The sequence below is a fragment of the Netta rufina genome (assembly GCF_964035555.1).
Source record: "Netta rufina genome assembly, chromosome: 2".
Taxonomy (NCBI): Eukaryota; Metazoa; Chordata; class Aves; order Anseriformes; family Anatidae; genus Netta; species Netta rufina.
Genome location: NC_140124.1, coordinates 49,155,514 through 49,181,496, shown reverse-complemented (window position 1 = coordinate 49,181,496; position 25,983 = coordinate 49,155,514). Strand labels below are relative to the sequence as shown.

General features: G+C 37.9%; 1 protein-coding gene across 1 annotated transcript; it reads right to left on the bottom strand.

Moving 5' to 3' along the window:
- Positions 1-874: 874 nt before the first annotated feature.
- On the bottom strand, positions 875-25,784 carry GPLD1 (glycosylphosphatidylinositol specific phospholipase D1; the record flags this gene model as incomplete). The annotated part of the gene is made up of 25 exons (XM_084282725.1): positions 875-952; positions 1,906-1,956; positions 2,043-2,069; positions 2,339-2,499; positions 2,798-2,974; positions 3,609-3,702; positions 3,796-3,895; positions 4,423-4,564; positions 6,057-6,213; positions 6,588-6,662; positions 7,585-7,695; positions 8,663-8,849; positions 9,967-10,106; positions 10,631-10,751; positions 12,406-12,471; positions 13,484-13,623; positions 13,721-13,748; positions 14,500-14,607; positions 15,632-15,686; positions 16,197-16,245; positions 16,500-16,610; positions 17,868-17,965; positions 21,995-22,073; positions 22,741-22,796; positions 25,688-25,784. 25 exons carry the CDS (start codon positions 25,782-25,784, stop codon positions 875-877), a joined length of 2,508 nt encoding a protein of 835 aa, XP_084138851.1.
- Between the last annotated feature and the right edge of the window lie 199 nt (positions 25,785-25,983).

Below are 25,983 nucleotides of genomic sequence, written 5' to 3'. Positions count from 1 at the left end.
CATTTCAAGTCTCCAAAAAGGCTTCAGACCAGCTTGCTTATTAGGTTGAGTGTTGCTACCACTCACAACAGAGTTAATTTATCCACTTGCATGACTGACTTAGCTCTGGTTGTTTTGTAAGTCAAACCACTGTGACGGTTACAGTCCTGTGATGGTTGCACTCCCTCCATCTCATGCTGGTGGCACTCTGGCTCAGGCATTGCTAGTAAACAGGCCTAATTGGATGCAAGTGTAAAATCGTACAGTCAAAGACCTGAACTCCTATGCAGAGCCAGTATAGTTGAGAAACTACGAATATGAAAGAGAAAAAACTGCCTGTGACAGTAAAAGGAAGAATTTTGACTACAAGTCAACAACTTTACGCTATGAATATTTGCAGCCACTACAGCCCATTGTGCTCTCCTGCATAGCAGTGGGCTGCAGCAGTGATCTCCCCTTCGGCAGGGATGCCTCTCAAAGTTACTCCCAGAGGTTAGGAGAGATCACTTGCCTGGTAGTTGATGTTTATGGTGAGGTAAGCAACATTTCTATATGCGTTCAATATATACATCAAGCTACTTTAATTATTAGGTGTGTACTAAGTAGTAGAGCGCTTCAGTGCTGCTAAACATTGATTAATAGATCTTTTGTTTTACTTCACAAGAATTCATTTCAGTAATTCAGCTTCAATGATTCACCATCACTTAAAAACAGTGACCATCCCTCACTCCATACTATCTGGGACCCTACCTAGCTATCTAGGCTGTGTATCTACTGAAGTTTGCTGTTGTGGTCTTGTTGGTTTGTATGGGTTAAGGGAAAGTATCACAGATACTATAGAGATTCTTCACTAAAACACCATTTTTGCCCTGGTCTTAAAGATTACCATAACCATTCAGAGTGAGTAGACAAAAAGCCTTCCACCAAGTCGAGCTTTCGCTGAACTTCTCTCTGCTGCCACTACAACTTCTTTCTGTAGAAATGGATATGGGAGAACAGTTAGCAAAATGCAAATACTGGTTCATGATTGCTCTAAGCCTCCCTCATAGAAACTGGATTTTGTCTATTTATTGTTAGTGTCGTATAGAAATGTGATGAGGAGAAACGGGAGAGCAAACCACCTCATCAGAATAACAGTTAACAAAACAATTTGGCAAACAGACCTCTTCTACTTGGGGAACTGGAAAAAACTAGAACTAGTCAAATGTTTTGCCAGCACAAACTTTCTCAGGAGCAAGATCAATACAGATAAAGCTGGAGTGTGGACTGGATTGGTGCCATAGCAAAGGAACACAATTGCTTGGAAAACTTCCTCACATGCATTCACACAACAACCAGCAGCGATGTCTGTTGTGAGTGTTGGATTACACACCCTAACCTAGCTTAGATGCATTTGCGTTTCTAGGTGTTTCTCCAGTGTATGATTTAAGAGGAAGAAGTCAAACACCATTTCTTGAAGACCAATTGCACATCTCAGCCTGCTGCTGAGGTGTTCTTACACAGGTTGCATCAGACTAAGAAGAACATTGGACTCCCCTGAGCTGAACAAGCACTAAGAAAGCGGGTGCCTTGTTTACAGTACAGCTCAGCAGCCACTTTGCATACAGGTTGGTTTGAACAGTAAAGCTAACTAGCATTTGTGCTCATTGTGCTAGGGCAACCTTTCAGGAAACTCCCAAGTAGCCAGATTTCAGGTAATTTCAAATTTGGCACCCTTTCAATTCAGGTGCCAAAATTTTGACAACTCCGCAGTTCGTGCACCTATAAAATGGTTTTAATTATCAGCAGAGAGTGACTTAAAGGAGAACTTAACTCATGATGTAAAAGCACTTTGGACTTCTGCAAATGAGTAAGATGTGAGGTGTTGACCAGTATATGCAGGTGAGATAGACATAATGAAGCAACAGCAGCAATTGTTTTTCTTACTTTTCTTTCAGATTTCACAGTGATGACAGAACTCCCAAATCTTGACTGTTCCTGTAAGATAATGCTGCTTGTTATAATGCTGTTTTTAAAGTGGAATTTTTTAATTTCTTGCAGCAAATTGTTTTCCATTTACTCACCTCAGGAGAAATTAGCACATACTGTGCCTGAAGAGAAGAAAAAAAAAAGTGAGTGGAGAGAACTGCACTAGGAGAGTAAAAGCTCAGTGCAATAACCCTGGATCCTAAACAGGAAAGAAACTTGACAACAAACAGGAGGAACCAAATTACACAGGTTCGGAAACACAAGTAACCTTCAGTTTTCTGAAACCAAGCACAGCATGCTGGTTATCTGCATGGGAGGTATTAATTTACCTGTCAATACATGATTTCACATTTCATGATTAGGCCATGATTTCACTTTTATCATTTCTTACCCAGTCCTCAGGACAGGGAGATATCCATGATTTGCAGTGGTCTGTTACGTTCCCTGAGGATGCCTGCTTTCCGTTGTAAATGTAAACACGGCCAGCTGCCCCACCAAATAGTACCGTGGTGATATCATTAGTTCGCAGTGGGGATGTCACAATCATTTCATCTGCAAATAGTACAAGGATGATACAGGACATCAGAAGTGAAATAATGCTAAGCCAAAACATGAGAGTTGACATTTGTATATCTCTAAATGCAAAAATTCCAGTTAAAATGTTTCAATTTCTGTCTACATTGTTTGGGGTTTTAGAGATGCCTCCTCCAAAGATAGGGTAGAATATTTGTGCAAGTTAACTGAGGCAGAAGACTGGGCTTAGCACTTGTACAAATACGCAGGTGACTGGTCTTCCTGTTGCAATGAATAAAACATTTCACCTCTGTAATCTAGATTCATTTAACTTTACCCAGTCCGTCATTATCCAGGTCACTTAGGCATATATCTCCTCCAAAGCAAGAAAACCTCCTGTCCCCACTGAATGTGCTGAGCAAAGAAGGCTTGGTGCTGTCTGTCAGATCATATACCAGAGCTAGTCCAGCTTGGTGCAGCACAGGAGATAGAAATGAAATCCTAGACAGGCTGTCTAGGGGAAAAAAAAAAAAAAAAAAGAAAAAAAAAAGTAACAGAAGTTGACCATCAGACATAAGAACTCAGGTTTAGTACTTGAAATACCTTGCAAGAAGGTAATATTGGCATTATGCAACATGGACAAATAGTATCATTTAAGAACCAAGCATCAAATGTTACAGGACAGTAATGCCAGTTTGCACAGAAACAATCTCTTAGCAATACGAGCAGGGAAAATAGGCATTCATTTGAAAGGACAGATATTAGAGTTCTACATTTTGACATGCATTTCCTTACTGCCTACTCCTAGAGTAAGCGCAAAATACTATGTTTTACTTCCAAGAAATATGCAGTCTACTAGCAAATCACTGCTACATAAATAATGCAAGATAACAGACGCTTTTAATAGAAGCTATTTTTAAAGGAAAAAGAAATAAATTAAAGTTTGGCACAGTATAGAAGTCTCTGAAAAAAAATGCAAGTCACCTGTAGGTGATTACATTAATTATTTCTAAATTTTCTAAATATTTAAAAATTCTATGGCAGCTAAAATGTCTCTTTTCCAAGTTTTAACTTTGTTTCTATTCTTCACTCATACAGAAAGGAATATCCCAAAGCAGAAACAGTTTCCAGTTTTCAGAAAGACATACCTGTAGTAGGTGCACCCACCACCAAAACTTTTCTGTTGATTCCAGCCACAGACATCACACCACTGGCCAGAGACAAACCCATTCTGCCCATTGCCTGTTAGATTTTTAGAACAGTTATGTAATTTTCACAGAATGTCACTTTATTTCAAATTGTGTATAAAGCACTATACTATATAGGGAGCCCTACCTTGTCTCCAGCTACTGCAAACCGATACTTTGTGCTTGGTGGGTTGTATCCATACACCTTCCCAACACTCTGCCTGACATCCGATGAGAAGAGATCGCAGCTTGAATTAGAATGTAAAATATATTTGTATATAGTAACATTCAGATTTCTGTGGATTCAGCCACGATCGTTCATCTTAAAATATTTTCCCCTTTTACTTTGGAATAACAGTGGCAGCTAAATCCTAGAAATCTATTTTAGTAATCCCATGCTTGTTTTAATGAGTTACCAGACATTTTGGGCACAGACTTTGTCTGTCCATCCACTTCCTTAACATCCAATACATTTTTGCATTTGGCTTGCTTTTAAAAACATCAGTGCTATTTGTAGGATTATTTTAGGCATTCCTACTTGGCGTTTTTGTGACCCCTCCCGCCAAGAAAACCCCAAAAGTTCCTAAGTGTCTCTAAAAGCAAAGACCCCCTCTGTAAATACACAAGGAAGGGTAAAGGCATAAAAATACGAATAAAAGTAGTCTAAGAAGGACAAAGAGGAAAGTTCCTGAAAAGCAAGAAGTCTAATCTAGTACAAATCTTTACCAATGTAGGGCGGGATAGAGGAGAAATAAAGCAATCATTTACAACACACCCAACACAGCTCTTCCATGTAGGGCTACCAATCAGCAGTAATGTTACATTCTCCAGTTGGCAGCTGTCAAGTGAAAATCCAAACCAAGCATAGTTTTCTTCCCCCTTCACCATCCAGTCAGCATCCTCTACAGACAGAAGTCCTGACAGACCAGAAAAATGTTAATGAAATCTTGGTGTAACCTGGCATACAAAATTCTATTAGCAATCATTCAGTGTTTCACCCTACAATGAGAAGTTTCTACAAGTAGTTCTACCACCTGTGATATGGCACCAGTTACTGCTAACTTCACTGCACAGCAACACTCAGTCTGCAATTGTACTCTCTGGTGAAAGCCTTCACTCAGTATAGCCTGCTTCTAAAGCATTGCAATAGCCTACAAAAAGGCTATCAGTCAAGTCTGCCATGAACTGATGGGTCCTTCTTAGGGATCGGGCAAAATTAAAATTGTTTATCAGAATTTGTAATTCTTCCCAGGTGGGGAGGGAGCATCAATAATTATGGCTTTAATTCAAGTCATTCATTCTGTGTTTTAGTTATTAAAAAAATGTCAGGGGTGTTTTGAAATGTAAAATTGAAATGTAACCAAAATGGTTATGGTTTCTAATTTTACATGAAGTAAAATACACTAAAAATTTAGTAGGAGTTATTGGAAAACTCATTTATGTGATTCTGATGAAGCTTTAAATATCTGCATGTCCTGCCTCACCACTGCTAACTGTATTTACCTCTTTATGTGGCCTTCCTCATTCACAACAATCTCCATCACCTGTACTCACTAAATGCATTCACCTGTAGCATTCCCTTTTGTCCACATGAAGGAGCACACAATAGTAAAAATTCATCTCTCAAGGTACATATGCAAATTTCTAAGGAAGATCTTTCAAGTTCTCCTTGGTATCACCAAGATGCAATTGAATCCATTGCTTCTTTGCTTTCACATAGTCATTCATTTACACTTGTCTCACTAGTTTGTAGTTTCATCCATGTGCCAAACTAATGACTTTAGCAGGCCTATCCACCTCAGATACTAAAATCCAGGACTGCACTCCTAGAAGGAAGAATTCACCTTCCTATGATGTACATATACATAAATTTTCACTGATCAGACAATCAGCATATGCTGAGCACTATAGGATACTGACAGTAGTATAGGAAAAAGTTGATGCTTACTACACAAAGAACTTCAGCATTTTTGATTACCTTTATCAGTTAGGCATCAAACTAAATTTCTCAGAAACAGTTAAGTTTAATTTTATGTTTTCTTCATTTGAATCACCAGACATTTAATTAAAGACTAACCTTTTAGTGAAATTTCTTGAAATAAACTCCATGAGAAGAACTACTGAAGCACTCAAGAATGTGAGACAACTGTTAAATTCTTCAAGACAGAGAACTGAAATTGAAAAAGCACTACAGAATTCTCTCTGCAGCAGACTCCAGTTCTTATGAAAGATTTGATCCTCCCTCACATGTGCTGAAAATATGGCAGGATGCACACAGACATCATTTCTAGAAGGTGTCAGGAGTAACTTCTCATTATAGGCACTGGAAAAGCTAACCAGGGGTGATGCACAACTTGATAAAATGAAGTCATATAACATAAGAGGATTAATTTACTCAGTAAATACTACCTTGGTCACTCCTGTTGAAATGAGAATGAAATGCCGCCACAAATCCTCTCTGCTGCCCACTACCAGGTGCATATGGAGAGCCAACAACCAGATCAGCATTTCCGTCCCCATCAATGTCAGCTGCCAGGAGGGACCAACCAAGGTTACAGTAGGAATACTGTAATAAACAGTTAGTTTAACACAGAAATGGAACTTAAACCATCAATTCTGTAACAAAACAGAGGGGTTTACTACTAAAGGGCTAACTTTGTCTGCTTCTGATCAAATTACCCTCCATTAACTTTTTTTTTTTCCCCAGAGGGCTGTGCATCCTTTTGTTCACCCAGCACCCTCTCCTGCACTGAAGTACAGATGTCTTTCCCACATACAACCAACCTATGCAAACACCTGCTTCACCATCCCCAATTACATGTCTATATTCCCTTGCAATTAGAAGTTTGATTTTAACATTCTTTCTTTAAGCTCACAGGCTCCTTTCCTCTTTACCTCACCTCCTGCTTTTGTAGCCCTGTTTTAGCCTGATTAATGTACCTGACAAGTTATGGTAACATTTGGTTGAGATGGCAAGCCTCTTCCCTTAGTTCCAAAATAGACGTACACAGCACCCTAAACAGCAGGAAAAGCAAACACAATATGAGAGGAATTGTAAGGCAGCACCAAGTATGAAATACAAAACAAAACAGTCTGCAAGGACTATTAATACAACTGCATTTTTCTCTTAGAGCCTTCTCATAAATTTGTCTTTTCCACCCCAAACCTAAAAATATTCATGTTGTAATTAACACTGCTATAACCAGGCAAAAAACTAAGTACAGAGAAGTACATTTTCATCATACTGTAATTTAGGAGCAAGGTCAGTATACTGTATATACTATGTTCATTACACGCATGTTCATGTGGCTCTAATTTTGTTGACAATTAGTTAATGTAATCAGAGGCACTGCCAGCCACAACAGATGTATGTAATTTTCCATGCTAGTGGGCCTACATACAAGCATTTAAATTCCTACTTAGGAATACGAAGCTAAGTCAGTATCTGAAATTCTGAAGAGTTTTAAACTTAATGGAAGTAGTTTAATGTAATGAATGTAATGTATTTTGCCTCTCAATTCAGGTGGGCTGAAAACACTCAAGCCATTACATGGGCTAATTTGGCTGCAAGTCACTAAAACTCTCTAATTTGGTTACTTTAGGATGTGTCTGTGTCCATATCATATGTTAGATATCAACTGTTGACCTGTGACAGTGAATGACAAGGCTCACTGACATGAGGTCCCTTCCAGACTCTTTGTTCTTAGAACACAAATAGTACACTCAGATGCCATGAATGGTTCCTTATGTTTCCAGCACATCAGTGCTTCAAAACTGCAATCTGATTTGTGCCAAAAGACCACTGAAAGGGAGATAGACTTTTCTTGATCTACTCAACAGTACCACAAAGGCTACAAACCTTTGTTTTTATATTACACCTTGAGACACAATAGAAATTCTTTCAGTCATTTCACTATAAAGCATGTGCATGACTTACTTTGTAAGTGAGAAACTGAGATCCCACAGAAGGTGCTCCAATTGCCAGATCTAGCACTCCATCCTCATTAAAGTCCAGGACTGCCAAGGCAGACCCAAATCTGCCTGAAGGCTAAAAGAAGAGGAATTGCTCTCATGAAAATAACATGCTTTAAAGACAAAACCATCAAAGTATAATGCACATTTACAATCACAGTGCAAGAAAAAAATGGAAACAGAGATAATAAAAACCCATCCCCAAAATTCTTAAGACTTTCTTAGTATCACTGTTCTCTCAAATAATAACCACCATTCCAATTCATTAATTGGGAATGGGCTGTTCTCTTTGCGGTTATGGGGGTGTTAGAATATAAGCTAACTCACACAATGAGGGACTGCTGTGGTATTTCCTCTTCTGAGCCTAGTGCACCACTGACTTTATGCTTGCAATCTTTGCTGCTAATAGTATTACAACTGTGAACCACTACAATGCTGTAAGAAGACATCAGCTGTTACACCACAGTTTATAACCACAGAAACAGATTACAAGGAAATTTATCTCACCTCTCTCTAATCTCTTCTGTTCAAATAACTATATTTTCAACAGAGGATCAACTTTATTACTCAAAAAGATCTTTTGATCCTGCTTCTCAGTTACAAGTCAGTCACCAGCCTGCCAAATCATAGTTTCCTCTGTTTTCTTATGTATCATATGGTCTTACTAAAGATAAATAGTGGTTTTGTGAGAAGTTAACAATTCACAAAAAAATGCAGCTTCAAAGGAATTGAGACTCATATTAAACTAATAGTTTTAGATGAAAAAAGAAATTCACACTACTTGCTTATATGCAGGGAACTGAACAAGCTATATGGTGTCTTACAGAGAATCTATCTCACTCTTAATCAAAGGCCTATTTTGTTCTCATACGCATTTATCTGGCAGAGTAAAATAACTGAATGTACAGATCAATATCGCTTTAATTGTTCCTGTGACTGAAGTTACATTTTTCTTGAAATGTATAATATATCCTTTTACCAGAATTTACCACATTCAGTCAAAAACAAAAAAAAGGTGTCAAGTATCTGACTTGACCCCTCACCTGATGACCCTCCAGTACTTCATCTGCTTTCCCATCTAGATCCATGTCCTCTGGTGGCAAACCTGAGTGATTGCCATAGACTATATACACCCGTCCTATCTGAATATGGCCCAGGGTGCTGTACCCTGGTGCTCCAGCCACCAGATCTTCATATCCATCCTGGTTTAGGTCAGCTGAAATCACTGCCCTGTACACCAAGAGAGTCAACAAAATCATAAGATTAGCTGCCAGACTACCACTAAATTATCAGGAAATAAATATTTTTACTTCCAGGTAAACTGAGATGTGTCTTACATATTTGTAAGAATCTACATAGCATTTTTCCTGTTGTGTAGTTTATTTTTGTTTTCTTGAACTAAATAAAAACAGAGGTTAATCTTCCGTTAACGCACCTCACATTTGTATGGACTGCTTTTTTACTTACTGACACAAGGCACCTAAGAGCAATCAGAACAAGAAGCATGAAAAAGGGCTGCTTGCATACGACAGAATACAAAAGGTGAAATGAACTACCATTTTAGCTGAACCTTGGATTTAATCAGTGGACATTACAGTAGATAAGCAAATGGAAGATGGGTCTCGGTAATGTGGTGGAGGTTAGACAGGGAAAGCGTAGAGAAAATAAGTAACTACCATTCATTTGGATGGTTTGAAGTAACCTCAAGAATAAAGTCTTCAATGTTTGAGTCAGAAGAAAAAGAGCAAGATGAGCAGCAAAAACACATTTATTTAGTTCCTCTTTTCTGCTGCATGTAAAGATAGAACCTCTCTGGAAAGAAGAGAGAACGTGCCTCTTTCTGTGGCACCTTTGAACTCGTCATTAGTCTTCTGGAGTTTCCAAAACACTCAGTTAGGCACGATTCAGGACAGACGACTAATTTGGTGTAATGACCAACCAATAACCAAAAAAGGGTAACAACCTTCCTATACTGTTCAGAACTAGAGCTGATGATGGTCCTAATTTTGCTTCTTTTCATTCTGAATAAAATGACAAGAAAACCCTCCTTTCAAAGAAAGAACTTATTTGACTAGAGTTTACATCTGAATGGAACTTTCGCTCTTTACAGTTTTATTCAGTACCGACACAAAGAGGCTTATGCTAACATTAGAAAGAAAAAAGGGCCCTGTCTGTTCACTTGTAGCTCTGTCTAGTCAACATAAGCCACTCTGACAGATTTGTGCCACCAACTGATTTGGAGTTTCATCTTTAAAGAGCATCCAAAGAATAAAAAACAGTATTTTGGTCAGTACTCAACATTTTCAGAAATTAGGAGTGGGATGTGAGGAAGAAAAAAAGTACCAACCATCCAAGTCTAGCATATGGTGAAGTAAGAAAATATGAAGCTGCTGGCTTGGAGATGTACTTAGAGGATTCTTGATGTGTAGATGCTAACACTCTCCAGACATTTTTTGCAAAAGCACGGTTTATGTATTGAAGGGAATTCTGAAATAGAAATAATAAAGAGACACAAGAATTCTTAAAACACAGGCTGAAACTCCATAACAGTACATACCACATCAAAACCCATGTCACCATCAGTGGAAATTATCACAGTGATCAAAGTATACTCTGACTCGGGTCATAAGCAGTATTTTAGATAGAGACAAAAATCTGTATGCCCTAATTGGAACATTCCTAACTACTCACTGCTATTCTTTGTTGGGATTTCTTAGCCCCCAAAAGTTACCATGATTCCATAAAAACTAAAAATTAAAGATATATTTTGTCATTTTTGGCACTGTAACTTTGCTATAAAATGAGGAAAGTGTAAAAAAACTAGTATTTATGATGTACTTATTAGATACATTATATACAGATTAACAATGGCAGATGGAATTTCCATGAAGTGAAGTCAGAGGCTTCTGTTTACATTCAGAGACCCTGCTCCATCACACAGCATCTCAGACAGAAATTAAAACAGTTTTATACAGAGCTGAATTTTACCTGACGTGTCACTTCTCACTTACTGTTGCCCAAGATTGTATATCGAAGTGAACTCCTCTCTCTGTATACTTTATTTTCTTTTCAAGGGTATTTGGAAGCAAAGAGGTTGTGTTCTTGCGATGTTCATTTTTTGATTGCTTGTTTCTGTTAAAATAAAGAAGGTAGTAATAACAAAGCAACTGAATTAATGACATGCATATGTTACGACAAAGGTAGGAGAAGCAATCATATTGCATGAAATCGGATGGCCATTTCTCCCATTGATAGAGAGGTCTCAAGAGATAGCAGTTAAGCTCAAGTAAAGTCATGGGTTTTATGTGTAGCTAATACTGGCTAAGTATTGAGACATTTATATATTTTAACTTCATTGTCATCATTTATTTGGAACGTTCCACTTATCAGTAATATTCTCGAGGCACTGAAAAATGGGCAAGAAAAAACAATTTAACCTTCTGAATACAAAATTACTCAAGCTATGTGGCTGTTTCTTAACTTCACACACATAAATTATTAAATTTAATTTGTTGGTATACTAACATTCTACCAGTCATTTGCACTCATTTCAACTATTTCCTGTATTTCCCTAGAATTATTCTTTCCCAACACATGAGTCTATTACCATCTGTCCACTGACCAGAATTCTGCTCCAGTTTATGGTCCTTCCAGTCCTATTGACTTCACTTTGTTTGTACAAAATATTTTCATATATAATAGTGTTAGTTGAAGACAGTATCTGAGGGCAAGAACTCTTTGCACAGCTATAGTAAAAACTTGAAGCTAAAAACTAATTTCTCACAATAAGAAAACAATAGAATGAAGGTCATTAAGCTCTCAACCCATGAGGCTTCCACATAACATTACATTTCACAACCCATCTACTAATTGAGCTCCAGTCACTGCTGCTCTTTTCACCTATGTCTAGGCATTATTTTTATTTCTTTTGAGTGAAAATATTTATCATAAAATAAAATACAGACTTTAATGGTTATCTCTCCACTCCCGTGCCCTCTCTTTCTCAGCATGGCAATTTACAAGCATACAGTGCTGTCTCTGACAATGTGATTTTTATCTCTTCTTTTTGTTCTTAATTTCCTTCCCTATCATTCTCTCCCTGTGGATCTAACTAACTGATTCCACTGTCCCAATCCAACTGAAATAGAAATTGTAAATTGAGCCATTAATGTTTATTGCAGGAAAGCTAAGAAAATTCTGATTTCTGTTACCAAAATAAAATTCAGAAGAGTTCATGTTAGTCCTGTGGTTTTATAATTATGCACTAAAAAAACCTTGTCAAACAAACATGCTCCTTAAATTGTAGTCTTCAAGGGGAGGAAAGTGATCCCTTGTAAACAAATTACAATCTAGCATCCCCATACAACCTTACAGAACTCTGCAGTTGTAGTTCAATGAAAATTAAATTCACCAGTATCAGCACAAGAGGTGCTTTCTCAAGGGAAGAACATAGTCATGGAAGATGTTTGCTAGAGGAATACATACACTCCTTGTGCTCTGAACAGGTGATTTCTATATTGCCAAATAAAATGTGAAGATTTTGCGCTTCAGGTACTAGGTAAGCATTCTTGTTGTTAGGCTGGAAGGTAAAAGCCTATCCCAGGTTCTACACAGTTCCTGTTATGAAGCCTGTTTATCCATGTTAAGACAATCGCAAATTCATACATAAAAAGGAAAAATAAATAAATCAGAACATCTCTACTTTTCAATAGCTCACCATCCACCATCAGTGGAAAACTCTCCTTTCACCAGCAGTAAGTCTTTGAACCTTCAGAGCTATACTTACATGTAGCCGTCCTTGTGCTCCCTTGTGCAGTTTATAAACAGAGGATTCTCAGGCAGGAAGCAGCCACTAAAGAAATATTCAGAATGTGTTTTGAAGATCTTCTTGCAGTACAAGTGGAACTAAAAATTCAACTTTTATCCTTACTGATTCCTCTTTTAGAAGGCACTACCTCTCTCATAAAACCCCGAGTAATCAAATTCAGTGCAACATTATAATCCTTAGAAACTCCGATATTTATCTAAGTGACCTTAATTAATTTCTTAGGTTCTATATGAATCTTGCATGTCTCTATATAATTCTTAAATGAAACTTCCTTGACCATGCCCTGACAATTCTATTAATGTTATTAATAGAATTTATAGAATAGAATTAATTAATTCTGATGATCTTTTAATGAAAGTGACATTTTGGAACAAAGAACTCAACAGATTATGCCATATCATATTTCAAACATTATTTCCCAAAATATGTGTGGTGACATTATCCATATAAACGCATGTATTAATTCCCACTACTGCTGTCATAAAGTTATTTACTGTAAAGTTACACTTGTACAAATGCAGTAAAGGGCCAGAACTCCTATAAAAAATACATTCTGAGTGCAAACCTGAACATCCAACACTGGAACATGTATTCTTACTCCTTCTAATCCTATCTGCCTGCAGTGTCTGAAGGCATTATCTGACCTCTCTTGGGATGGGCCATCTTTGCTGGCTGATGAGTGCAGCCACAGGGTGCAGGCACAGCTCACATCACCAGTCCAGGAAAAAAAACTATGCTGCCATGCAGCATTTTAACATGCCCCTGGGTATGTCTTAAAGAATGTCCCAGATTTTCCCTGTCTAGTATCAGCTGGCATGCCAGAGCCTTGCCTGGGGAAAGGAATGTGTACATGTCACAAGTGCAAACTCAAGGCCTATGTCTTCCTATGCACCTGGTTAAAAGAGAGAAAGAAATCCCTTTGCCCACATGAGGATTTAAAGTTCATCACCTATTCTAGGAAAGTACCTGCCTTCAGAAGAATTAAATGTGTTGAACTTGAGTACTACATTTCATATTGCAGGAAACACAATTATACCTGGTTCCATTCTCTAGCATTTGGCTCGTGAGCTCAAAAATATTGTTTGTCCAGAATGCCATGTCATCCACTCCTCCAAGGAAATACTCATGGAACTTCTCCACAAGAAATGGAGATTTACTAGCATATCTTGGAAAAAGCTAAAAGACAAGCAACATACTAAGTAAGATGGATTGCACTGTCTTCATGTTGTATGTTCATTTTTACTAAAAAAGAAAAAAAGAAAAGAAAACCAACCTTTGCAACAGCAAGCCTTTCTCCATGTCTGAGAAAATAAATAACAATTCTTCAGAAACAAGCAAGTTTCATTTAATGATATTTCATTATTTAAAAGGTTCTTTTTGAGGCTTCTATACTCCCGAGTATAGTAAATACTATGCAAGTCATTACATCTTCTTGTTGGTTATCAATACATTTTTAAAAGCTGCAACATGAGAAGTGATAATCTTATCTTTAATGCAGCTCTCAGTTTGGAGGGATTCACAGTGTTTTTAAATACTGCTTGGCTATTAGTTATTAACTGAAATAAAGAATAGAACTAGGCTGTTTAGGATCTTCAAAAGCATACACCGACAGATATTAAAAAAATATATTAGTTCTTATCTCCATGTATTATTCTTGGATTTGAAAGGATCTAAATAAAGTGTAGTAAAAATGTCAATTTAGGTAGGCATGCTACTCCTTCAATACATGAAAATTATATTGCTAACATGCCACAATGCAAGAATACTTGAAGACATAGTTGTTCTTAAATAACAGGCCTAAATATGTTAAACGTATAAACGTTTTAAATAGCTAAGACAGATGCTATGGTGTAATGATTAATTTAAGCAGTCCAAATTTGTATTCTAACCTTTAGAAAAAATCAGGTATCTTATGATTTTGGGGGTCTAGGAGGAAGGCTGTATTGCTGGCCTCAATGTATAAATTTGTAAGCTAGCGTTTCAAACAGGATTATCGTAATTTTCCTACATAAGTTTCACTTATGAAAACCCACACAAAGCTATCCAACTTACAGTTCAAGAAACAGCAGGTAAGTACAGTCAGTAATTGTGCTTTCGGTTATGATCTCTCTTCCATAAAATTCCTCATAGATAGAGGCTAGGTCTTTGACAGGCACATACCTAAAAACAAGACTGAGGTATTGTAACCAGATTTTTTTTCACATCATCTGGCAAAAGGCAATTCAGCTTCTATAATAACAGCCAGTTTTAAAATATTCTGTATTTCAGAAGACTCCGTAAGGTGATCAAGATTTACAAATGCCAGAAAGATCAGGATTGCACATAGAATTGCACTCTGCAGGAACACTCTCCTGCTATTTGGGTCAGTCAGAAACCTGGCTATTGCTCGTGAGTTTCCACACTCCCTCCACTGATCACCTGGCTTGGTGATCACATAATCTTGGTGGATGTTCTCCAACTCTCCTCTGTTGCCAAACCTATTTCCATCCAAATCTAATCCTAGCCAAACAGACATTGCTGATTCTTCCTATCTCAACATTTCTCAGAAATGTGTCAGAGCTGATAAAGTTGATGAGTTAACTGTCTACGCCTTCTGCACATAGATGAGCTACATGCTACCTAGACAAAACAAGACTGAAATGACCTACTTTGTCAGCAGAAAAAAAAAAAATAATAATATTTTTTTTTATTTTGGTTAAAAACTATAAGAAAAACACCATCTATATCTAAAACTGTTGCTTGTTTTTTATGCTTTTATAATCTGTCTGAATTCCTCAGCATCTGTAGCCATAAACATCCTCAATGTCCAAAAATTAAAATGGAAATCTGATTGAGGTATTACCACTGAGTTATTTAAATAATTGCTAGGACATTCCAGCAAACTTTTTTCATTGATTATTTTACCTATAATTACCTATAACTTCCTTCAGAAATAAACAAATCAGTCTCTCTTGCTGTGTTTCTACATGTAAAACTATTTTTTCTTCTGTCCTCCCAGTTTTTTATGTCAGGGAATAGCAAATACGTATATGAAGAATACCAAACTGAGGAAAATTCCAACAGTTGCAAGGGGTTGGAATGAAAGATATAGAAGGACAGCATTTTATTAAAGCATAGTGACAATATAGAATAAGCAGAAGTAATCATTAAAGAAATTAACATCTACTGAAGCTTATTTTCTTACCAATTTGATGCCAGATAACCAAAGTCCAGCTCAAACTGACTTAGTACATCTCCTCCTGCAGATGGAGGAATAAAAAATAAAAATAAAAAGTCAAGAAACCAAACACAAGAGTATCTAACATAGATAACAATATGAATGGATCTATCTATGGCTATGCTATCTATGTTATATGGTATCCAGCTGTATAATGCTTTGTCATTTAGAATACATGAATGGTTCACCTGAAAGTGTACTATATATTTTGTACTTCCAGAGAATAAGAAAAAAGGTGTCAAATTTAAAATTAGAGAAGTGACTCCATTTAACTTTTAGCATCCTTCACCCTGTGTTTTTGGCTTTCAGTACAGGTGTACATATGCCCTATTGCATCTCCTGAAACACGGAACACACAGACAGGGATAGGAGGGTCTTACAAACTATGGGACAGAGTGAGAATCCAGTGTCCATATGACTAATTCTTGGCTCCTCCATTGCACAGGGTAAGAGCCAGAATCACCCACTGTGGTTTTGAAGAGGACTAGTTATCCCAACAGAAGGATCTATGATCAACAAACAGAAACATTACCAAAATCACCAACACTGTGAGCTTCTGAATATGAACCATGAAAATCAATCTGGAGGAAGAAAAAAAAAAGAACTTTCTGTTCATTTTACTCATCCTTCCATACAAACATGAGAGCAGAATCAAATTGTCCAAACAACTCTAAAGCGTGCAGGTCCCAAACCTGACCTACTTCATTCATTACATGTCTCTGAAAATTTCCCTGAATCAGGGTTCCAGCTTTTGTCTCCTTTCCGCACCAGACTCCAAAGCTGGGCTATCAACTCCAATAATTCCAGTTGCATCAATAAAATAATGCAAGCTTACCTCTCCCATGGCTTTTAGAAATCCTTGGTCAATGCCCAGGCTATGCCAGCTAACATCTGCCACCATATGTGAGGCAATTCCAAACAGGAAAGCCACCAGCTTCTCTGTAGCCTATACAACAACAACATACATGTCATAACATCAATAATTTTACTCCTGTCTTTAAGAAGATGAGCATTTTAGGTGAGCATTTTACGTCAGTGTGTTATACAAAAATATAATGAAGTCTCTTACTGTCCAACAGATTACCACAACAAAGCATTGAGCACTCATTTCTTGATACTGGAGAACTTTTTTGTGACTTGACAACCTTTATGCAACATATACAGTCCAAGAACATAGAATTACATGGCTGATGTCAGGACAACTTGTCTACCTCAAGTTAAATGTGTTTTTTGGCATTGGAGACAAACTCTGCCACTTTCAAGGAATGAACCTCCTCTGCTGCCATGAGCACAGAGCAAAGACACATGTAGAAGAGAAAGACATTCCTGTGCAAGTGCTTTTCACTGTAAAAGCACCTGATTAAAGCCCAGATATGAAGATACTCATTTTATTCCTACAAACTGAAAAGTTATCTGGAATAAACTTATAAGCAACAGAAAATTCATTTCCTCAGAAAAGATTTATCTGCATTGAATCATTATCAGTTCCAGAGACCTTTTAAAAATCTGTAATTGAATCACAGTTTTTGATGAATTTATACTTCCCGAAGGTTAATAGTTTACATTTTAGTATCACTAAGGGCCAATCAAAAGGCAGGCAGACTTCATTACATTTTAAGGAGTGCATGCTCACAAATGCTGCTCCAACGGTATGATTTTCCTGTGCACGGGGAGAACGGCAAATTCTCCAATAAGGGAAAGAAAACAATATGACCTTTAAAATCATTCTCACTTCTGACAATCTGTTCTTCCTCTCCTTCTAAGTAGCTCATATACCATAAACAAGAGCAGATCAGGACTAATTCCAAGATTTCATAAGCGTGAATTCTAAACCAGGCCTGGTTTTCAAATGGCAAACATTCAATTGGATCTGGCAACAATGCAAGGACCCAAAACCACCAACTGCATTTGAAAATTTGGACCTATGAATTATATCATAAGCACCAGAACACATTGAAGATAAATAGATTATATATGGAAACTGTAACCTTTTTTTTTTTTTTTTGTCTGGTAAAGATGGAAACAGGATTTCAAGTCTTCCTGTATCAGCAGACATTTTAATTCAAAAATATTATGTATTTTTTCTGTACTTCCCCAAGAATGAAGCTGCAACAAGTGAAGGTGAAGAAGGCAGCAAAAAGTGCTGGCAAGTGAATCAGTAGAAAGCAAATTAAAAAGTTTTAAAAAAAAAAAAAAATCTTACCTCTTCCCAAGGCTGAGGATAATTCCTTCTGATGTAGTGAATGCTTGCATTAAGGAATGGTGACCAGTGAGTGTCTTCAGACACATCATGGAATACTCCTATTGCAAAAAAATTGTGTAAGTATTTAATTTATCATTTTGTTTAAAAACCAAACAAACAAACAAGTTTTCTCCACAAAGAAGCCAACACACAACAAACAAACAAACAAAAACAAACAAACAGAATTTTGTTCAATTTCATATTGTACAGGTGTACTGGGTTACGTGGCAAGGGCTTGGTAGCAGGGGGCTTCAGGGGTGGCCTCTGTGAGCAGAGTCCAGCAGCTGCCCCATGTTAGATAAGAGACAGCTCCAGACAGCTCCAAAAGGGACCCCTTGCTGGCCAGGGAGCAACGGTGGTTGGGCCTCTGTGAGGGCAGATTTAAGAAAGGGAAAAAACTTCTGTGTGACAGCAGCTGGGAAACAGGGGTGAGAAGCAGCCCTGCAGCCCCCCAGGTGAGTGCAGCAGGAGGGCAGGAGGTGCTCCAGGCAGGCAGCAGCAGTTCCCCTGCGGTCTGTGGAGAGGCCCCTGGTGGAGCAGGCTGTCCCCCTGCAGCCCATGGGTCCCACGTGGAGCAGATCTCCACGCTGCAGCCCCCCCATGGGTGGAGGAGCCCCCGGTGGAGCAGGTGGATGTGACCTGGAGGAGGCTGCGGCCCATGGAGAGCAGGAGCAGGCCCCGGGCCGGAGCTGCAGCCCATGGAGAGGAGCCCCCGCAGGAGCAGGGGTCTTGGGGGGAGCTGCCGCCCACCCGTGGGGGACCCATGCTGGAGCAGTTTGCTCCTGGGGGATGGACCCAGTGGTACGGAGCTGTGTGGGAGCAGTGCTTGAAGAGCTGCTGACTGTGGGCAGCCCCCGCGTCAGCATCAGTTTGGGAAGGATGGCATCCTGTGGGAGGGACCCCATGGGGAGCAGGGGCAAGGAGTGACTGTGAAGGAGTGGTGGAGATCAAGTGTTAGGGACTGACCACAGCCTCCATTCCCTGTTCCCCTGCACCACTTAGGGGGAGGTAGAAGAGGGTGGATGGGGGCAGGTTTTTTCATTTGTGTTTAGTCTTCACTGCTCTAGTCTGCTAGTGATAGGCAATAAATTACATTAATATCCCTTATGCTGAGTCTGTTTTGCCTGTGATGATAACTGTTGAGTGATCTCCCTGTCCTTATCTCAACCCTTGAGCTCTTTCCTTCTTATTTTCTTGCCCTTTTTCTTTGAAGAGGTGGAATCACAGAGGTTGTGGTATAGTTGCCCAGCAGGGTAAAATCACCACAGCAGGTGACACATTTTGCAATCTGCTTATATGGCAAGAGACGAATCAGCCATATTTTGTATGATTTATATTTTCTAAAGATATGCTAGATTTATCTTATGTGATCTTGGTTTGAGGGAACTGGAAATTCTGTATCTGCTCCCTTTCACTGTGCCAAGGGAATATCACTTCTCAAGTGGAAAGCACAAAAAGAGAAGCTGTTGAGTAAACTAATACATCAAATCCTATGGAGAAAAGCTGATGAGCATAGCAGTTAACTCAATACCTTTGGGACAGATTATCAGTTTGCACAGGGCTGAGGAAGGCTAAGTCATCATGATCATTTTTGACAGAATTGAAAACTTGCCAAGTTTTCTGTGTGGTTTTAGAAAGGCGAGGAGGAAAGGAGGCGGAAAAATCCAAAGGTCTCCCTTTGAAGCATCAATTATTATTCTCACTTAGATTTGTACATCAGAGATTCTGTAGGATCTGCCAATGACCTTGCCTAAAATTTTTTCTGTACCTTATATAAAATGGAGGTCAAAGTAGTACTGAAGTGATAAAACCAAGCAGCACAATATTAAATTATATAAATGAGTAAGGGGAGGAAGGTAGGAAGGAGACATTCTTTGGGCCATCTTAGAGGAACAGAGTGTGTTTGTTCAGACAGAACTGTGAAGCTGCAGAAGATTAAGGTATATTAAATGCTAGAACTGGGAGAGCAGACCTTTTGGTTGATTTAATCACTTCCTGGCCTCTTGACATTTTAAACTGTAGCTGAACTAGATAACATAAAGGAATTTAGGATGATATTTGTTAGACCAAAATTAAATATTCACAGAATAGACTTCTACATCCATGTTTGTTTCCTGCCTGGAAAGGCAGTCTAGATGTCTATGATGCTGATCTAGAGCCACACAGTTCAAGCAAGTCAGCACTGTAGAGATACCTATTTCTTCCACATTGACTAAGGAGATTGCTTAGTCCAAACATGGCCTGAACAAAAAACTGGGCAATATGGACCTCAGCGTTACTGAAGCAATACAGACTGGAGGCTGCAGGTAGAGAGGCTCTGGTCACTGAAGTGGTATAAGCAGAAATTAAAACTGCCAGGGGGGAAAGAAGAGGTAGATAGAAATAATCAAGTTAAGAAATAAATTGAGGAAATCCTAGGAAAACATCAGTCCTGAAAACAAGGCAAGGGAGACCAAAGTCTGGGACAAAATGTTAGCAGAGCCTGGTAGATGACCAGTAATAGCAACTTGGTTAAGTGACATGAGACAGAACCAGCAGAGGGGCAATCTGAAAGTGAAAAGAACACTATGAAAGGGAAGATCCCCCTTTAGTATGCTGGATGGAGCAACCTGCCTGTCAGGATATACACCCAGCAGTAGCTGGGATAGCTAAGGGTCAACAACCTATGACTGAAAGTTAACGAGAAGTCTAGCTGCCACTTCCTGATTTAAGACTCCAAGTAGATCAAGAGATGAGAAAAGAGAGGGAAAAGTGTCCTTGGAAAGACAAATAAGGATTTTGCAGTTTGAGGCAGGAAAAACAGATACAAAGATAAACAGATACACTAGCAATCAGTTGAAAAACATGTAAAAGATAAGGTAAACAGAAAAAAGATCCTAAGAATGCTCTGAATTTAATGGATCTGGATTTGCACAAACCACTCAAATAAACCACCTACCCTCAATATATTAACCATCAATTTGTTAATTGGCCAGATAACCTCACACAAACTATGTGTCACTGCCTTGTTTCTGATGTCTGCATACACATCCTGATAGCTTGTTTATTGGAGGACAGACTGTCTTTGCCCCATTTACCAATTTCTCACTATCCAGATTTAACATTTTGGTAGCAAATATCCAGTACCTAGCTGGCTGATTTATAGTTCTGATGTTGCTGATTATGAGCACAAGCTGACGTATGAGAATTGAAAAATCAGGACTAGCTGCAAGTCTAGATATACTCTTTACAGTAATGGGAGGCTAATTTTGTAGTGCAGTCTTTAGATCTGCAAGCACGAAAACTAAGCCTGACAGAAAGAGGGACCAGTAAAAGGCAAAAGACAGTATGCATTCTAGAAACAGAAAGACTTTTAACTGACATAGAATCACAGAATCATGGAATAGCCCAGGTTGGAAGGAACCTCAAAAGGCCATCAGGTCAAACCTTTTTGAGGAAAGGTAAAATTATTTGGCACACTGTCTAACTGCATCGTGAAAATCTCCAGCAATGGGAATTCTGCCATATCCCTAGGGAAGTTGTTCCAGCAACCGGCTGTTCCCATTGAAAAAAAAAATAAATTATTTCTAATATCAAGACAAAACCTTTCCTGGTGCATCTTGGTACATTGCCTCTTGTCAAAAGATCACAACACATTAGTGTCACTTTTTTATTTCTATTTTTTTCATTCTCCTGTCATCTTTGTGACTGGTCTGGCAGAAGCTAATATTTCCTAATACAGAAGTTAGCTCTACACTTTACATATGACTTAGAAAAAATATTTTTTTATCCTCTCAATTCCTCTCCAGGTCAGTACTCAGTAATCTAACCTATTTTATTCAACCAGCATCCTTTCATCAAATTACTGTACATATTAAACAGTTAAAATTACCCAGAAGTTATTTTCTGAAAATGTTTTCAAAGGTATCGTTATAAAGTTCTACTAAAAGGCTCAAAATGCTAACAAAAATGGTGGATTTTTTTCAGGATGTTTTTGGCCATAGTTCATTTTTTTTACAACACAGCTATTTTCAACCCTACTAAATTCTCTAGCATTTTCACATAATGATACAGTTGTTACAATATTGGACTCAAAAATCTTTTCTTACCATTTTTGCAGATTGAAGGATAAAAGGCATCAGGATAAATGCTCCCAGCCTGAAATGCATCTTGGTGGTTTAGTAACAACTGGGAAAAGGAATCAGAATGCTATTACATAGCACAAAAACACTGTGTAATGCCAATGTCAAAGATAAACTTTAAATACTGCCAGCAAGACACGACTATTACCTTAGTAAAATACATCATTTCAGTGTCATCATCATCCTCACCCCTACTCCCACCCCACCCTCAATCCTTCTAAGTGAAACCAAACTAATCCGTACACGCTGTAACTTGAAAGGCCATTTAGGAAAGTACTTATATAATGTAACTTGGGAACTCCTGGTCACCTTCTGAAGGTGCCCTCTTCCTCTTGGCTAGACACAAAGCCTAAGCTGCTAACTTCCATTCTCTGAACCACGCCATATCTGTCTACTAGAGACAAAGTCAATACTTCCCTTGAGTGATCTCCTACTTTCATAAAATATCAAGTTACATAAATTGGTCTTCTTTACATTGTCCTAAAGAACATTAAATGTGTTTTAAACACAAAACATATGTGTTTGTTTATGTTTTTATGAAAACTGTTGACATGTTTACAGTGCTCTGATGGATTTTTCAACAATAAAGTTACAAATACAGTTTAGGCACAGTAGTTACACACATATTACTCACAACTTATAATAAAGAAAGGTAAGAAGACAGAAAAAAAGACTCAGAAGAAAAGCTTAGACAGTTAAGCAATGCTTCCTACCTGTCTGTAATTAACATTCCCTTCACGCGAAATGAAAAATTCCAGAGCTCTGTGTGCTGAAAAACAACATATTGAAGTATTGATTGATACATATTGTAACCAGGCCAATGGTTTCTTAGATGCATTATCAAAAATAGATTATACCGCATTATCATATCTATGCCAACTGGCACAGGCATAGGAAATATTTCTTCTCCAAAAAATCTGTGTATGTGAGACGGTCTAGGGACCGAATACAGGAACGCTGTTTCTGTGGCACATCTGGAGACAGAGGTCTCATCAGACTCTTTCTCAACCCAGTTCTCAAGATGACCAACAAAGATGAGAATGTCTCACGGCAAGTAAAAAAGAGCTCTTTATGTCCTGAATTGGGCTACTGACAGCAGAACATGGAATACACATGGATACACATGGAATATGTATCATAACTTTCTAGCTGTAAAGGACCCACATGAATTGTGTTTAAGTTTCACTGCCCTCAGGAATCAACATGCTTACCAGTTTGATTAATTTTTAACGTGTATGAAAAACAACCAATATCTAGAGCCAGCAAAATAAATAATGCTATTTATTCACTGAATAGGTAGACATTCTTACTGCCAAACTGTTTATTAGGCAAGCAAAATAAAAGAATAAAACAAATTTATCACTTTTTTTTAATGAAATTTCATTCTAATTAATGTTAAATGCCAGGGACAATCAATTAGCACTTTCCTAAAAACACCCAACGTTGCCTCTAAAATTATTCAGTTGAAACCACATGCATGGGTTATCTTCTTTACGCTCCCCCACTCAAGGTTTGTTCCCCACTTGCGCTACTTACAAACCAAGACTGATTTCCCTGTCAGTATAACCCAGAATATGCTGAATTTAAAGAAATCCTTACCAAAATAATTAAACCACAAAAAAATCTACTCTCATTCTGGAATAAGATACAGACAAAACCAAACGTTCAAATTATTTGAATCTTACACACTGCTGTTTCAAACCATGCTTATGCAAATAGGTTAAGAGATACTTACTTAAGGACCAAGCAACAAGCTTGTTCCTGCAACAAGCCAGGAATTATGTAATAAAAATAAATAAATAATAATAATTAAAAAAATCTCGGTTTTGCATTTTTTTTCCCCTCCTGTCCCCTACCATCCCTGACTTGTTACTGAGATGGCCCAGATCCCACCAGCTCGCCTTTACAATGAACTTTGTGGAGGGATCTTTACAGTCCCACACAACCCTGTTGTTGTGCATGGAAAAAAAGCCCGTTTGCTTAAACCTGCCTCCCAGAACGAGGCCATGGCAAGTAGGACACAGCACAGCACTGCCGAGCACATTGCACATGATCAACATTTTGAACAGGCAGAACTTTTCACCATTTTAAAGTACTTTCAGGAGTGTGTCCAGAATAGACTTTGGTGTTAGTTTTGAGTCATAGGAGGTTTTTTTTTTTTTTTTTTTTTTTTTTTTTTTTTTTTTTTTTTTCTGGAATATTCAGTGCTTGGATTTGGCAATAACTTCCTTTATCTTATCATTGTGAAATTTTATTTGTACAGTAATAAAAGTGCAGTTTTTAGCAATATCAGAACTGAACCCATTTTAATGTCATTTTAAGACAAATGGACAATATTTGTTGTAAACGCTGATGCGACAGTTAGGTGTACACATGATTTCTCAGACAACCAAGATCTTTAAATTATATAAATTCAGGTTTTCTGTAATATGCTTCCCTGATTAGATTAAAACGACTGCTTTGGGGCAGATCCGTAAGATTGTTTCTCTTTGCAGATTTCTTGAAAACACTCTGTACTCTGTCAAATATGTCATTTCAAGTTTTCAGAAGCTCACATTCAATAATTAGGGCTCAAGGCTTACAAAGTTGTATGCGTTTGCCTATCTTCAGGCAGTGTGACTTCTCTTAGTGATTACTACGTGCTTCTTGACATATCATTAGGAAAAGCAAATGTTTGTAGGACACTGACCAAAGGTACAGGACACTGAGCATACTCTTGGTCTGAAACAAATGCCATGAATTCTAGGTTACAGCTTTTCACTTGTTCAAATTTGCATGTATTCAGTAATTAAAGTCTGAGATTACCTGAATACATACAGTATTATATGTTTTACTTTCTATCTGTTTTGAGCAATGGATTTAGAGTCAGAAACTGAAGAATGACCAAGTAAAGCCGTCAATTAAAATCTACTGAATAAACATTTGAGAACAACCTCCAGCTACCTATGAATGTTTTCTCAAGAATTACTGCAGAAACCAGGTTTTAAAAATAACACGTGCAAATAAGAAATTCAAAACAGAAACATTTCCCCACTTTGACGTTGATTCAATTCTCTCAATTTTTCTACAAACCTAGGTTTTTTAGGCTACAGATAGCAACCTACCAAGAAGAGACATGGAACAAAATTTTCATGACGTTAGTCACAGACACAAATATAGTATTTTATTTATTTTATGCAGGTACAGCAAAAATAATACACAGATATTTGAAAACAGAGCAACCAAAAATTATTTGTGTTATTCTCTAGTTTATATTTAAATACAAACAAACAAACAAACAAAACAAAACATTAATTTTAACAAAGACAAATATTTCTCTTATTTCTCCAGACAAAAACACATTTGTGTAAGACTTGGAGACACAAACATTCAAGTTACATAATGTCTGTGTTTTAGAAGACAGAAAAATACGCAACTAAACTGATTCAAGCATTCTGCTTGCAAAAATTGTACAGTTGCGGTTCAAACACCAAAACCAAACTACTCATTCATGCCATGTGTTTATATATATTTTATATATAAATATATAAAGAAAAATATGTAGAACGCTCATTACTTTCACATTATTCCCTCCCGTTGCCTTCCTGACAAAACTGAGTTTACTTTTCTTCCCAAGCAATTCATGAAAGCACATGAAAATTCATTCTGAACGCGCCTTACCTATTTCAACATGCGTTGAGATCCCACTTGGAATACATCTTTGGCAGAAACTGCACAGTGTAACTACCAAAACAGACCAGACCTGCAGACCAGCCATGATGCTGATACGCTGGCTCAGGCTGTGTTTTTTTGGGACGCCTGGAGCAGCAGCACTGTGACCTTTGGAACAGAGGTTACGGCACATGCCTGGTCTTTCAGACACATTGCTGACACAGCGAGTAAACTACTGCAGTAGCGGGAAGGCCGTTTTATATCTTACTTCAAGTAATTTATACATAAATACGAGGTAGTTGTAG